Source organism: Acytostelium subglobosum (assembly GCF_000787575.1).
Source record: "Acytostelium subglobosum LB1 DNA, scaffold: scaffold14, whole genome shotgun sequence".
In the NCBI taxonomy this organism is placed as follows: Eukaryota; Evosea; class Eumycetozoa; order Acytosteliales; family Acytosteliaceae; genus Acytostelium; species Acytostelium subglobosum.
The window spans coordinates 44,004-59,005 of NW_012236519.1; the positions used below are offsets into that span (position 1 = coordinate 44,004).

Consider the following 15,002-nt stretch of genomic DNA (forward strand, 5'->3'; position numbering starts at 1 on the left):
GTATAGAGTATTGTGCAATCAATGGAGTTAGATGTATAACAGACCAGGATACATTGGAAACTAGAGTATTGGGTATAAGTCTAACAACAGATTATAAAGGTGCATTTGTTAATGATCTGAGGGATCTCAAGTATCTACAGACTTTGACACTATACGGTGTTAATATTGGAAATGATCAACTCAGTCCAATATTTCCAGATTCATTACAGAATATGTATGTTGACCTACATTGATACCCTGAATCAATTTTACTAATTTATATATATCCTAGTGTGATGTCAAGTACATCATTCTTAGGTCCCATCGATGGCTCAGTAGCCACTTCCAATCTAGTATCATTGTAAGTTTATCAATTAATTAATTAATAGCTCAATCATATTAACATACTCCTACTCAATCAGATTCCTTTACAATACATCATTTTCATCGATGGCTGATGTGGACTTTTCAAATTGTACCTCTTTGAACCAAGTTAACATTAACCTAAACTCAAAGATGGTGGGCGATCTTCCAAAGTTTGGCAAAGGCGAGACAACACTTAAAATGTAAGATTACCTCTAATATAGAAGTTGTGGAAAATACATACTTATCAATCCTTCCAACCATGATTATAGTCAAATAAGCAATAATGGATTCAGTGGAAATCTTCCTTCGAATTTATTCGATCTATTGTACTTTAGGAATGGAACTAGGAGAGGATTTGTTCAACTGAGTTCCAACAACTTATCAGGACCAGTCTCAATGGATGCAGTATGTCAATTACCCTATACCTCAATCTTCAAGATGGATAACAATCCAGTATACAACGAATCTGTCAATCTCAAGTGTCGTATGTATCATGTCATTTTTGATGATGATGGGACTCATCGTCATTCTAATTAATGCCTTACCCAAACTAGAGCCCGAGCTGAATATTACATCACCTTTGGCATTCCCAAGCTCTGGAACAAGCTTCATCCTTGGAACCAGGTATTGTTCTTCCATTCCATTATTTGATCAACATAATAATTCGTTACAATGTTCTCCATATTATAATGATGATGGGACTGTATCAACAAAGTAAGTTTATAACCTCCAAAAGACATACAACGTATCCGTCCCATCTAACAAAAATTCTCCTTCCTCAGGTGTTTATACAACTCTTATGAACAGACTTTGAATGGACTACAAACGATATACTACAGCAGAGACTTCACACCATTCACAATGTATATGGAAGAGCCATTCATATTCAATGTATCCAGGATCAATTCAAAGTCAGCAAGTTTGATCACAGTGTTTGGATACAACTTCCCACTCAATAAGAACTATGTCTATGTTCTAGTTGAAGGAGTTCCAATCGATATCAAACTATACTCATTGTATAGCGCTGGCACCGCACAGATCGTCGGACTACTACCTCCATTCCCCAATGCATCATCACCAATTGCCAATGTCAAAGTTTACTTCTTTGATGGAGTCAAGTCATTCCAAGGTGACACTATTCCATTCTATTTATTCAATGGTATGTTGTAGTACAAATATTTCTCCAACAGTATACAGATACTAACTTATGTATGAATTTAGATATTGACATTGGTTGTCCAAACAACTGCTCAGGTCATGGACAATGTATTAACGGACAATGTAAATGTATTGATACATACACCGGAGTCAATTGTAGTATATGTAAGTTTGGATTTGAATGCTTCCATTGATCTATTCAAACAATTAATTAACCAATATGAATTAATTATAATCATAGTGATCTTGGAGCTGCCAACATTGAATGTTCCAGGAGAGTTGATGCCAAGTATAACATCCAATGTATCTGGATTTAATATTGTCATTAGAATGGTGGCGATACAGGAGATGTCTTATATCGACAGTTCTATTATCAAGAATGTATCATTGGATAGTGTTTGGACAAGTAGTTCAGTTGGTTCAAAGTCAGAGTATAATGGACAAGTTGGAAATGATACCAAGCTGCAGGCCACTATCGAGTCCTTCTCACAGTTCACCAACTACACATTTGGAACAGAGAGCTTCTTGATGAGTCCAAACACGGCCAAGTTCTCATTCTCAATCTCCAACTGGAACTGGACAAGCAATTTGAACTATCTACGTATCCTTTACTCTGCTGGGCTAGTATCAACCGGACACAAGGTCACCACTACCAAGCCGAATGCCAACTCTTGTTTCCCAGGCTCACAGTCTACCAGTAACAGCTCTCTCAATCAAAGATCCCTTCAGTACTCAACATTTACTTCACCAGATGGTGTAGTGATCAACTCAAGATTCGCCAACATTGGCATAGTTGATGGAAGGATTCTCAAGGTGCAGAACACATTGATATCGTGGGATACAGATCAGATCATGTTTGGTGTCACCGTGCCAAGCTTCGAGAACAACTGTACAATTGATCCAGATTTCTCCGTCGTTCTCACAACACTGGACAGTGAGTTCAATTGCAAGGAGACCAAATTCCCAATGACCATCGTGGTAGCCAGTGTGGCCGGTGCAATGGGAGCATCATTGGCAATTGGTCTTGGATTCTTTGTTCGCAACAGAATGCGCAAGGCCAAGTTGAAGGAGAAGCTCTCTGCCATCTCTAATCAATTTGCAAAGGCATATGAATAAACTCTTGGAGGTAATTCGACATGTACAAAAGAGTTAAAACAATAAGTTTATATATATATATTTAAATTAATTATGGTTCGTATTTCATAAGGTTGGAGAGATATGAAGCGAATGGTACAAGTGTCTGGATGAGTATCAGACAGAAGTCATCCACCTCACATATTGGTGACATAAAGTTGTCGATCTGGACAAAGAATGAATCGAACGACTTGTAGTTATCCGTCTTCTTCCTCAAATCCACAAGTCCCTCCAATGTTGATGATAACAGTTGTTCATCTTCCTTTGATTTCTGATTGATCGAATGAATGAGTTAGTGACATGTATGTTGATTGATCAATCGTGGTGTGGATACTTACACCTTGTTGCTGTACAATGACCTTCTGAAGGAATACTAGACAGGCTCGGGAGGCGAGATGTGTCTGGGGAATGATGCTCTTGTTCTTGGAGAATAGAGACACGATTGGGTTGGTGGTACCATTGAATGATTGAATCCAGGATTTGACGACGGCAAGCTTCTGGACGGTGGGCTTGTTCTTGAGATTGATATCATTGTTCCTGACCATCTTGATGATCAGTATCCAAACAATCCACAACTCATACTCCCTGTTGTGTTGGAAGTTAATGTTTGATATGAGCTCCAGCAACTGATTGGAGTCCAGTGTCTTCGACTTGATTTGTTGCAGGACTACAATGTACAGTGTCAATGGACAGTTGTTCTGGATTGATTTCTATTTACGACGAGTTTGTTAGTTAGCATGTTATGGTGATTGAATGAGTGAGATGGAGTTGTGAACATACGGTTATGATGGACTCGGCATCAGTGAACACTAGATACTTGTTGATGAGTGTGGACACTTGAGTGTTCTCATCTTGTAGGAATGAGTGTAGGATGGCCTCGAGGACAAGACAGAAACTGCTACCTTGCAGTGCAATGTGAGTGATGGGCATCAGCTGGATACAGAGGTTGCTGGTGAGCGTCGAGCAGAAATTGAGTATGAGGGTCTGCACCTTGTTGTAGAGATCCTTGTTCAGATTCTCCTGTGGCAATGGGTCAGTTGCAAAGCCAAGTGCTTTACAGCTGATGGCCTTGCTCGATGGGTCATAGTCCAGACAAGACAACATAGTCTTCAATATGTTCTTCATTCTCTGCTGTGTACCCGACTGCTCAGTGTCCTTGGCGTCCTTGTTCTCAGCCAGTGATCTGATCAATGGCAACAACATAGTCTGAACCAATTGGAACTGTTGTTGATGGGGCATGTACCAGTCTGTTGGGGAGAGAATGTGAGAGTGTGTTGATTGGAATGATTCAAGGGTGGTCGATACTTACATCTGCCATTCTGATTGATTGCTGTGAGATATAATAATGATCTAATCTCCAATGATAGTGCAACGGCCAGGTTGTAGTTGTCCAAATAGAGCGTGATGTCCTTGACCAAAGATAGTGCGTCAATGATCTGTGTGGTTGGATTGCGATTGAGTGATGGACACTTGATCATGTTGACAAGTGCCAAGCCATCAAATACTATGCTCGCATCACTGAGATCGCCACACTTGAACCAGTCAAGTGAGCCCTCATTGGCCAGAGACAGACCGAGTTCGGGTGCCAAGATCGATGTGCCATTGAGTATTGTGATATAGATGCATAGCTTGAGATAGTGTAGCGCGATGTGGTCGGGTATCTTGGGCATCGTTCGCAGGATCTCCCAGTCGAGGATGGAGAATAGTGCCACGACGATCTCGCCATACTCTGTCTGAGTGATCACATTGCACATCTGCTCGAGAATGTCGTTGGGTTGGATGTGGAAGGTGGCGAATTCGAGGTGTCCCTCGGCCACGAGCTCACCCATCATCGCGACGATGTTGGCCGAGTAGTCCTTCTTGACGCCCTGCTTGCGATACTTGTCCAACAATGGGATGTAGCCATAGAAGAACACCTCCCACACCATGTTGATGCTGCGAGGGATCAGCGCGATGAGCTCAGTGAAGAAGCGGATCGACTGTTCAAACTCGCTGTCGGTAAGGAGAATGCCACGCTCATTTGGACGCACGGCCTGGATGTAGATCAATCGGATCTTGGCCAGGAGTGACTGGACAAATGGCTTGGTGAGGAACTCGTAGAAGACCAAGTGAGACACAATGGCCAGGCCCGTGGGCGACTTGATGTCTGACACCTTCTCGACCAGGGTCTGCACGATCAGCTGTTGTTGCTCTGGTTTGATGGATTTGAGGAACTCGTAGAACTGCTTGCCCTTGCCATAGATGCGCTCGGCCAGCTCATTGCTTGCGTAGCCCTTGACCAGGGTCATTGTCGTGTTGATCAGGTAGGTTGAGTCAACAAAGAGTAGCGAGTTGATGACAACGGCGGCAGGCTCGAGAGCGTTAGTCGACACGATGGCGGGCAGCAGAGCAAACAGGCGCTCCTTGCCTCCGGGCATCTGCACGATGGGCTGGATGCGCTGTTCAATCTTGAACGACTCAAACAATGATCTTCGCTGTTGCACGATGATGTTTGTGTTGGACACACATTGTTCGAGGTACTCCAGGTACTTGCCAAGGTCGACAACGGTCGTTGGTGAGAACAGACGAAGGAACAATGAGTAGTCTGTGATGAGGGCGCGACGCTGGCCACGCTCCTCGGATGGATCGGCGCTGAGCGGCTCGTGAAACTGTGGCAGGAAGATATTGAGCAGGAATGCCTGGTTCGAGGGGTCTTTCTCGAGGATGTCGCAGCCAATCCTGTAGGCGATCTCAGTGAGCGCGTAGATGATCGTCTCGGTGACTGTCTCAGCTCCGTGCTCAGCCGAGATCTGAACGATCGTGGCGAAGAGGTCCTCCTTGCGGAAGTAGAGGTCGTGCAGACGGCTGTCCTCGAGGGTGAGCGCCAGGATGGCCATCTGGTAGACACGCTCAAACAGAGCGTAGAAGTGCTCGTTGAACCGACGACGGTTCTCCTTGATCAGATCGGTCACCTGGTTGTTGGGCGCTGACTTCTTAAGCTCGAGTGGCACAGTGATGCCCAGACAGCGGCTGGCCTTGCACTTGAGTACCACGCTGCTCTTGGTCTGCTTGGTGGCGTGCATCGTCTGGCTGAGCTCGAGGAACAGACGGTCGTCCTCCATGATATCCTGTGACAGGCGCTTGCTGTGGCCCAGGTAAATCTTGAGGTCGTTGAACATCTTGATCGACTCGACCACCGTGGATTTGAGGATGGCGTGCGCCGCCTCGTTAAAGTAGTCCTCGTAGCTCTGGTACTTCTTCTGCTCGGTGGTGTACAGCTCGAGCTGACGTGGCGCGATCGCCAACTGCTTGACAAGCACCTCGGGGTTAATGTCGCTCGTGAGGCTGTTGAGCCAGTTGCGCTGGTTGTTCTCATAGTAGAGCTTGTCCTCGGTCTTCTTGAAGATCCACATGGCCGTCGACGAGTAGACGCGCCACAACTCGTGGTTCTCTAGACTGAGCATGCGGCCGTTGATCGGCAGGATGCTCTCCTTGTTCCAGGTGGTGAATGTCTCGTAGATGCGCTTGACCACAGGTGGCATCTGCTGTTTGACGTTGTAGATGCTGACACATTGATATATCTCGTTCTTTGCCTCTTGTGAGAGAGGGTCGGTCTGGTAGCCCATGACCAGGTCATAGTAGAGTATCCAGAATTGCTCCCAAAAGATCAGTGAGACGGGGTCGCCTTTAAGATCCATTGCCAACTCTTTAAAGAACTGCATCGACTCCTTCAACTTGGATTGAGTACCCTTCTTTGTCTTTATCTGATTGACTGCCAAGAAGTATGCGATCCATGGTCCTAAAGGAAGTGAGTGAGTTAGTGGCGATGTACATGATTGATTGAGTGAACGGGGACATACTCTTTATGGACAACTTCTGGATTCCCTTGAGGTTGTAGGATGTCTGTGTTGCGAACAAGTCCTCAAACTCAGTGCCATAGTTCTTGAGGAATGATCCACATGCAAGGTAGTTGAGAATGGTCACATTCTCCTCGTCAGTCATCTGAGGTAGTAGTCATCAAAGTGTTAATGAGAGTCATTGTAGGATGAAGAGGGAGGACGTCGTAACTTACGTTCTGTTTGAGTATATGTACCCAATGAGCGAGCAGCTGAGGGTGCCAGTCCATGGAGGTGGTGAACCAGGGCTTGAGGAAGAGTAGGATGACGTTGAGGTTGGCCGTGTATTGGTTGCGGTTCTGTGTGATGTTGGAGTAGAGGGTGAGGAGCTCGCGATCGAAGCGACCCGGCTCATCCTTGAGTATGAACACCAAGAAGCACATCAATGATGACAACATCTCGTAGTTGACTGGTAGTGATTGAATGCGAACAAACTGCTCGGCCAGCTGCGCACTCGAGCCAATCGAGTGGACAGGCTCACACATGCATTGATTGAGCGTGAGCATGACCTGAATGTACACAAACATCATGTTGTCGTTGAAGTGGAAGATTGTGCGCGGGTTCACATTGAGGATGGCACGAATGAATGTCTTGTTAAGTTCGCGACAGAGTAGCAGACGACTGTGATTGAGGAAGAATGAGATCCACATGTTGCCAACGTACTTGCGCGCGCCAATCAGCACGAGAATGGTCTTGAGACGCGCCAGCGGCGTGACCTTGTCCCAGTTGACATTGAGCAGCACCTTGAACACGATGTTTGTGGCGTGCTGCATGTGGTTGGGTGCGATCTCGTAGGGGGGCGGGTCGATGATGAACTGCTGTATGATCGATTGATGCTGCTCGATGAACTCGGCCTCATCGATGATGGGTAACAGTCGCTGACAGAGCACAAAGCCCAGCCACGAGATGCCGTCGCCGCTCATGTCCCAGAAGTAGAGGGGTGAGTTGGCGCGCGGCTCGATGAATGCCGTGAACGACTCGGCATCAATGTAGAGCAGCTGTTGTGCGATGTTGTACATGAAGCGGTTGACCAGGTGCGGCATCGTCTGCATCAGTGTAAAGATGTGTGTATAGATCTCTGACTTGAAGTTCTGGAAGAGCGTGGCGTCGACCACCATGTTGGCGGGCACCTTGAAGATGAAGGCAAAGTAGAACAGCTCGTCCATGATGAGACGCGACAAATGGTAGATCGTTCCGCCGTCCAACAGCAGGCCGCTCTTGTCGGTGGATGCGTGCTGGGCGATGCGGCGCAGCGCCAGCAGCTGTGGGAACTTGATGCCGTTGGAGTTGGCCGTTGAGACGGCGGGGTCGGCCACGTAGATCGTGGTGACCACGGGCTGGTACGAGAAGAGTGTGTATACAAATTGGTATCGCGACTGGTACTTTGCTGAGTCCTGCAGCTTGGAGTACTCGAGCGGTGTCATTGTCAACTGATACAAGTCGGTGAAGAGGTTGGTCAAGCATGGTCCATTGAGTGCGCTCCAATTAAAGAATGGCATCATCGTACAACTGATCAACTGTGATGGCCATATAGTCTTGTAAAGTATCGTTATACAGTTCTCCACTTCGCTTGGGAAGTAGAATCCAATCAACTGTCATCGTTTGATCGAATGAGTTTGAGTGTGAGTGAGTGTGATTGATTGATTGATTGATTGAAAGATTGAGTTGGGACACTTACACAGACGATCTTGCCGATGGCAATTGAGAGCTTGGTCATCTTGAGCTGGATGGACATCTCGAGACCCTTCTGGAGGGGCAGTAATAACTTGTCTTGGATGTTGAGGTTGGAGTAGTTGATGAGGTTGCGGAAGTTGGAGAAGTCGATCTGTAGCAGCAGGTTGACATATGTCTCTTCCTTGAGATAAGCAATCTCCTGCTGTCTACCAGCGGCCAGCTGCTCAACGTGGAACAGCTTGAGCATCCAGTCATTCTGGAAGAGATCCTCTGCACTTGGATGCACCAGCATGTATCCCCACGACAGGAACTCCTCGTTGAAGTTGAAGGTCATCTCGCGGTTCAACGTCGAGAGGATCTCGACACCCTTGATGTCGTCTTCACTGGCTCGTTCGCCCGGTGTCTCTGGCTCGCCCTCCTCAAAGAAGTCGATCTCCACAACCTTGTGGACGGGCCTGCGAGCGGGTGAGTTCTCAAGCTTGGTCACAAGAGTCTGGTGCAGATGCATCAGCAGAGTGATGACTGATTGTGGTGGCTTGGTGTCCTTGAAAGCAGCCGTGAGATGCACCAACATCTGCGAAATGACACTGGCTGGGTGTGTGTCGCCAGTGGCGATGTTAGAGTAGACTGCGACGGCCAAACGCAGCTCGTTGAGCGTCTGCTGGAACAGACTGCCGATGAACTGTGTCGTGTTGTAGTGATGGTTCTGTTTGAGCAGCGTCTCTAGCTGCTTGGCCGCATCAATGTTGAGTCGATTGACCTGGTTCTTGTACTTGTGGGTGCAGAGGTTGCCGCAGGGACAGTGGTCGTTGACTGTGATTGGCTCCTCGACCACGGACCACAGACGTCTGTACAGACTCCTGATCGCCTCCTCGTTTATCGTCTTCTCTGACTGCGTCTCATGATGCAACATCGTCGTCTCCTTCAAGCCGTTGATAATACGCTCGATGGCCTTCATATCGAATGGCTTTGGCGCGATCAAGTCTTGCTTCTCAATCTTTGGGACGGAGATTGGTTGAAGTTGTTGCTGTTGTTGTTGTTCTGACTGCTGCGGTGACATCTTTTGTTGTAGCTCTTGCTCTTGCTGTTCCTGCTTCTGCTTGGCCAGAAGGTAGTCCCTGTTGCCATACATGAACAACTGTTCAAACGCGTTGGTTGGTTGTGTATTGCGACTGGCACTGAACAGGTCGATACTCTGGAACATGTCGTCGACAGACTGACTGTGTTGTTGTTGCTGTTGTTGAGGATCGCTCACCACCATTGGCTTGAACTTCTGCATTGGACGTAGTTGTTCACCAGCTTGGTGTTTATCACCTCCCAAGTCAAGACTCTGCAAGTCATCCTCAATACTATCTTGTTGTTGTGATTGTGATTGTTGTGATTGTTGTTGTGGTGACATGTAATCATCTTCTTCCAACTCTTGATACTCTGAGGCCATTGAGAATGGAGAGTTGAATATGTTTGATGATGTTGTGTTGTTGTTTGTTGTTGATGATGTAGAGGGAGGAGATGTAGAATGTCTGGCATATGGATCAAACTCATCAAGTTCAAAGTCCTTCTTATTCTTCTTCTGGACTCCATTCGCAGATGTAGAAGTAGAAGTAGTAGTAGTTGTTGTAGTTGTTGTTGGTGATGTAGGTACATATGAAGGACTACCAATTGCATTACTATTGACTCCCATTGGACCATTAATACTAATATTATTATTGGGACTTCCAATGCCACCTCCATTGCCACTTCCATTGCCACTGCCACTCAAGGTATTTCTCAAGAAGTTCATGACTATATACAAAGTTGGAGTTGTGTATCTTTCGATCTATTGATCGCAATCCTGTCTTATCTTGTCTTGTCTTCTCAATCAAAGTGTAAGGATATATATATATATAAGTATATGTAGTAGATGTAGATAATATTACAACTTTGAAGATATACAAAGGAAAAGTGAATTGAAAAAGGAGGATGGATGCGAAGACTTTGATTGATCAAACTTTGAAGTGAGAGTGTTTGTGTTTGTTTGTTTGCGAACAAGTTGGCTTGTTTGTTTGTTTTTGACCTCAAACAGAAGAAGCAAAGGGGTGTTGTGGTGGTCAAACCTTTGGGGCCTGGGGATCTAGGTCAAGGTAAGGCAAAAGACTCCGATAGTTCAGGTCTGGTAATGTAAAGTAATGTATTATTACTGTTTATATATCGTTGTTGTCGCTTCTGGTACTGTTACTGTTAATGTTAATGTTGCTTTCGGATTAATTGGATGGCTTCGTATACATTGTCCACGACGTGTTTGGCAGGGTTCTTGGCATCGTTGTCACCCTTGAAGACACCAGTGCGAACAAGGATGCTCACCCAACCTTCATGTTCCAATCGATTGGCACCCATGATATCGGATTGAGGATTATCGCCAATTGCATATATATGTTTTGGTGCTGCCAGGTTCAACTTCTTCAACTGAGCATCCATCAACACCTTTGCATATTGATAAGTCGTTGCCTCTGGCTTTCCATAGAATGTTACCTTTAGATCATTGCCTGTCTCGATCTGGAAGTGATGGGAGGGGTCAGTATGGGATGGTTCCAACAAACGACGGCCTGCCCGACAATCATACATACCTTGAAAAGTGTGGACAGACATGTGATCAAGGCACCGGTGGTGTAGCGAGGCAGTACAAACTCGCCACCATATGAGAAGTCTGGATTGGCAACGTGAAGATCAATCACCTGGGTCTCAGAGCGATCAATGTGATTCATTGATATTAATCCATCCTTGCTCTGAAGTATATCTGACATCACCTGGATGCTTTCTCCCCAGTCTGTATGATGTTCGAATTATGGTTTGATCATGTGATTGTAAAGTGTCACGTGATCGATGTCACGTGATCAGGTGATCAGAGCGTTAGTAAGGTAATACAGATACTGCAGGACCTCCTTCACTCATCTAACTCAACATAACAATACCTTCGGGATTCTCAAAGAAGATGATGGCCTTGAAGGGCAACTGCTCCTTTTCTTGCGGCTCATCTATTTTGTAGTCAGTCTGGACGCCAGTAGTCCAGAAGGTGCATCGCCTGCCAGGGTTCAAATAGGGTCTCTTCTCGACATACTCATAGATAGAGGTACAATTCTTGAATCCATACCATTTGGCCAAGTTCAATGCTGTCTGATGATTCCTTGCCACGATCAATACATTGCCATCTGCATACCTCTCTGCCAAAGGTCTCATTGGTGTATGTGCCACCATAACCCTGTCCTCCTCAATCTAACATCATGATGATGATGTAAGTTAGTCTTCATTTGAACATTCAATCGACCATTCAACCATTCATTAATTCGTTCAATGATCATTCACTGATGATTCGATGAATCAATCAATTGATCAATCAATCAATCCAATCAATCCGAAGGGTCGCTCGAAAGATCATTCGATGAATCATGTTTGATTTGCACATCGTACCTTGAATCCCAAGACTGATGAGATCTTGTCTGCCTTTTCTCTTTCGGTGAAACCGCCGTTATTCGTGACAAAGACATAGGGGACGATCGGTTGGCCTGTGGCCTGGTCGTGTAGCAAACTCAGAGCTTCCGCCGCGCGTGGTATGACGACGCCATCCTTCATCAGCACGCCGTCAATGTCAAACACAACACCAAAGGTCTCTGTCATTGTAGAATGTCTAATTTGTGTAGGTACGTGTACGTGTACGTGTTGGTGTACTTCGTTGTTGTATCTTCGTAAGTTAGGTCGTAGGTATCTCCTCCTACTGCTTTACTGCTCCTGTTGTATTCGTACCACCTAAGTATGTAATGAACACCTAACTTATCTTGAAGGTTAAACTGAATAGTGATGTGTGAGGTAACCTCAAATCGAACGCATTCAATCATGAATGGGGGTGAATGATCGTCAAAGACGAGTGATTCAATGACCACGAGTGTGTACGAGAGTGTGTGGCGTAGCATTGGCCAGCGAGTGAGTAGTCACCACTCACTTTGTGGGTTTCAACGTTTGACCAACAATGATGGTAGGATGGGAACAGATCAGCGGGTGAAGGCCCGTTTGACCATCCCGAGAAGGGTTGTTCGAGGACAGGTACCATGAGCCCCGGTGCAGGGTAGGGAAGGGCAAGGGCAAGTCAAGATAAATTGTCCTTCCCGCAACTAAGAGTATTTACCAGTTGGGCGATGGTTCCTAATAATTACGATTACGATTAAATCAAATAGTTTGGCCAGGGGACGCGGAGCACTCACCTTAATATAGTCTTTTATTCAATTACGACGGTTTATGGACATGACCTTGCTTGGACATAAAATAAGGCCCTATCTCGTCTAGATAGTATGGACATCGGAGGGGAGCGCGTCGACCAGTTCAAAGCTGCCATCCAATTGATCGACAACTGGTCGGTTTTGGCTATAACGTCACCTCGTTCACAATGATCAAAACACCTTATTTGGCAAATATCTAATTTGCTTTGACCACGCTGGAGAAGTAAAGTGAGTCGAGTCGTGGATCTTGGTGATGGAAAATCGCCTGCCAGGCTTCTGCTGATTCTGATTGTTGAGTGGGCGCGAGGGGGGAATAATGAATAATAATTCAGGTGCGCATTCTTGGTTGTTGCAACGATGAGGAGACATGTGTCATGCTGTTTCTTGTTGTTGCCTTCGCCATAAGCCTCCCGGACTCTCTCTCCTCTGACTGACTAACTTACGCATACTTGAAGACTGACTGACTGATTGATGATGACCGTCTTCAGCTGGCATCCCCCAAGTCTAAGGGGACCCATCGTCCCCAACGCCCCATCCAATTCATTCGTCCCAATTCCACTATATAACAACACTCTAATCCATCCACATATTCACTCATTGCATCTTGCTGCACCTACCCTACCTTGACGACACCTCTCTCTACCTCTAGCCCCGTCCATTAGTCTCCCTCCCTCCATCTCTCTCTCTACAACTACTCTAGTACTCGACCTAACAAACCTTAAATCTCCCTCACTACTCAAATACCCTTACATTACTTAATACTCAATACCATCATATAACTTATTACCCTACCTTCAAAAGAGTCTCTCTGCTTGTATACAACGCAGAACGACCGATTGATTGAAGGATCGTAGTCCCACCTCTCCATGGCCTCGCACCATGGAGCAGCCAACCAACATTCACAGACGCCAACAGACCCCACAACTACCGCCAACTGGTTGGTTAAAATAATGATGGTAAGCAATCACTCACCCAGGAGCACACGTGTGGCCACATTCGATTGATTGATGGGGTGACAGGTCGTTTAGGCCTACAATTACTATGTATGCTAACAAGTTGTCACACCTCAACAATAATTTATAGCTACAACAGTGGAGAATAGGTACGGTGTTGGACGAAAACCAACAAGAATGGCTACTGCAATCGTTGCGCAACATTAGGGAGTTTGGTGTTGTGCTACAACAGTCTGGGGAAGAGTTAGATTCAATGGTTTCAATAATGAGCGCATTTCCCAATTATAATAGACGCCGTATTGAGCTGCTCTGGGACGAGCTGATGAAACTGCGGTTCGCCTCACCTCGTCTGGTGGACGTGCTGCCCTTTCCAGATAACAACACGGCCCCGGAAGACGACGCCGCTCTTCCGCCACCACCAGACAAGCCAAAGAAGAAAGGCAACTGGGACAGCAAGACCATTCGTCAGACCATCGCGGCCAAGCGCAAACTGTCGGCCTATCCGAGGAGCTCGACAGACACTGAGGACGGCAAGAAAGCAAGACAGACTTATTCCGACCATCCTGGTGGATCCGGCTCATCATCCTTAGATTTATATTCATTCTCATCGCCCGACTCGACAATTCAATCATCCTCTCCGCCAGTCCTCTCACCTCTGGCCATCCAATCGCCAGACGGTGGCGACAGACATTCGTCTCCATTACTAACTGGCAATAGTCATCCGTCACATTATAATATTCATCATCAACCGATTACACCATATAAGAATATTACAACATCTACTACATCTACAACATCCACTACATCTACATCTACTACATCTACACCAACAAACAACAGCAGCGTACAAACATTACAACAACCGACTAATTTATACCTCCCGCCACCATTTTCCCTGGACAATCTCCAATCAAACAACCTACCATTAATACATCATTATCAACTACCCAACACATCACCACCTACACCTCCATATTATAACTACCAGCCACCAATCATTCACAATCCCCTTCCATACGGAAGCTCTACAAACCAACAAAATCAACATCATGTAGAAGGTGATCATTTCCAACAACACCAACAACCAAGTCAACAACAACCATGGATACAAGACAACCAGTATATGTTGCCAGGAGCAACAGACATATTTTTTCCCAATGTGGACCTCCAATCTTTCCTAGGGCAGCCGATGCCCAACACATCCCCGCCATCTCCCTCGCCCATGACAGTGCTCCATCATCATTCTCATCAACATCCTCATCATCATCATCATAATTTATCTACCAGCACAACTTCACTTCCACCGACATCACCTCCTCCTCTTCATGCTCCTCACAACAACAATGTTATGTCATTCCCCTCATTCGATAACAATACCATGTATATTCCTCAATTGAATCAACAGTATCAACTTCATCAACCTCATCAACAACAAGAACAACAAGAACAACAGCTACAACAACAACCACAACACCATTCATTCCACCCAGATCAAGACCATCAGGACCCTTTCAAATAAAAGGATCCGACGCCAAGGTACCAAACAACCAATTGTTTGGCGTCATCATGATGGATGGTCCATCATTAATTAAATTAATATACATCGTCGTTATTTA

General features: G+C 45.8%; 4 protein-coding genes across 4 annotated transcripts; 2 read left to right on the forward strand and 2 right to left on the reverse strand.

The window, feature by feature from the left end:
• Nucleotides 1-741: 741 nt before the first annotated feature.
• On the forward strand, nucleotides 742-2,616 carry SAMD00019534_070260 (hypothetical protein; the record flags this gene model as incomplete). The annotated part of the gene is made up of 5 exons (XM_012897433.1): nucleotides 742-829; nucleotides 900-1,059; nucleotides 1,128-1,504; nucleotides 1,567-1,668; nucleotides 1,745-2,616. Coding segments are annotated over 5 exons (1,599 nt in total), but the record flags the coding sequence as incomplete, so codon positions are not given.
• A 73-nt stretch (nucleotides 2,617-2,689) lies between these two features.
• Nucleotides 2,690-9,966, reverse strand: SAMD00019534_070270 (hypothetical protein; the record flags this gene model as incomplete). The annotated part of the gene is made up of 7 exons (XM_012897434.1): nucleotides 2,690-2,908; nucleotides 2,976-3,347; nucleotides 3,418-3,884; nucleotides 3,947-6,415; nucleotides 6,477-6,618; nucleotides 6,689-8,104; nucleotides 8,191-9,966. 7 exons carry the CDS (start codon nucleotides 9,964-9,966, stop codon nucleotides 2,690-2,692), a joined length of 6,861 nt encoding a protein of 2,286 aa, XP_012752888.1.
• A 446-nt stretch (nucleotides 9,967-10,412) lies between these two features.
• SAMD00019534_070280 (hypothetical protein) lies at nucleotides 10,413-11,837 on the reverse strand (the record flags this gene model as incomplete). Its single annotated transcript, XM_012897435.1, has 4 exons — nucleotides 10,413-10,718; nucleotides 10,790-10,989; nucleotides 11,135-11,435; nucleotides 11,631-11,837. Coding segments are annotated over 4 exons (1,014 nt in total), but the record flags the coding sequence as incomplete, so codon positions are not given.
• A 1,871-nt stretch (nucleotides 11,838-13,708) lies between these two features.
• SAMD00019534_070290 (hypothetical protein) lies at nucleotides 13,709-14,661 on the forward strand (the record flags this gene model as incomplete). The annotated part of the gene is made up of 2 exons (XM_012897436.1): nucleotides 13,709-14,505; nucleotides 14,568-14,661. 2 exons carry the CDS (start codon nucleotides 13,709-13,711, stop codon nucleotides 14,659-14,661), a joined length of 891 nt encoding a protein of 296 aa, XP_012752890.1.
• Nucleotides 14,662-15,002: the final 341 nt, after the last annotated feature.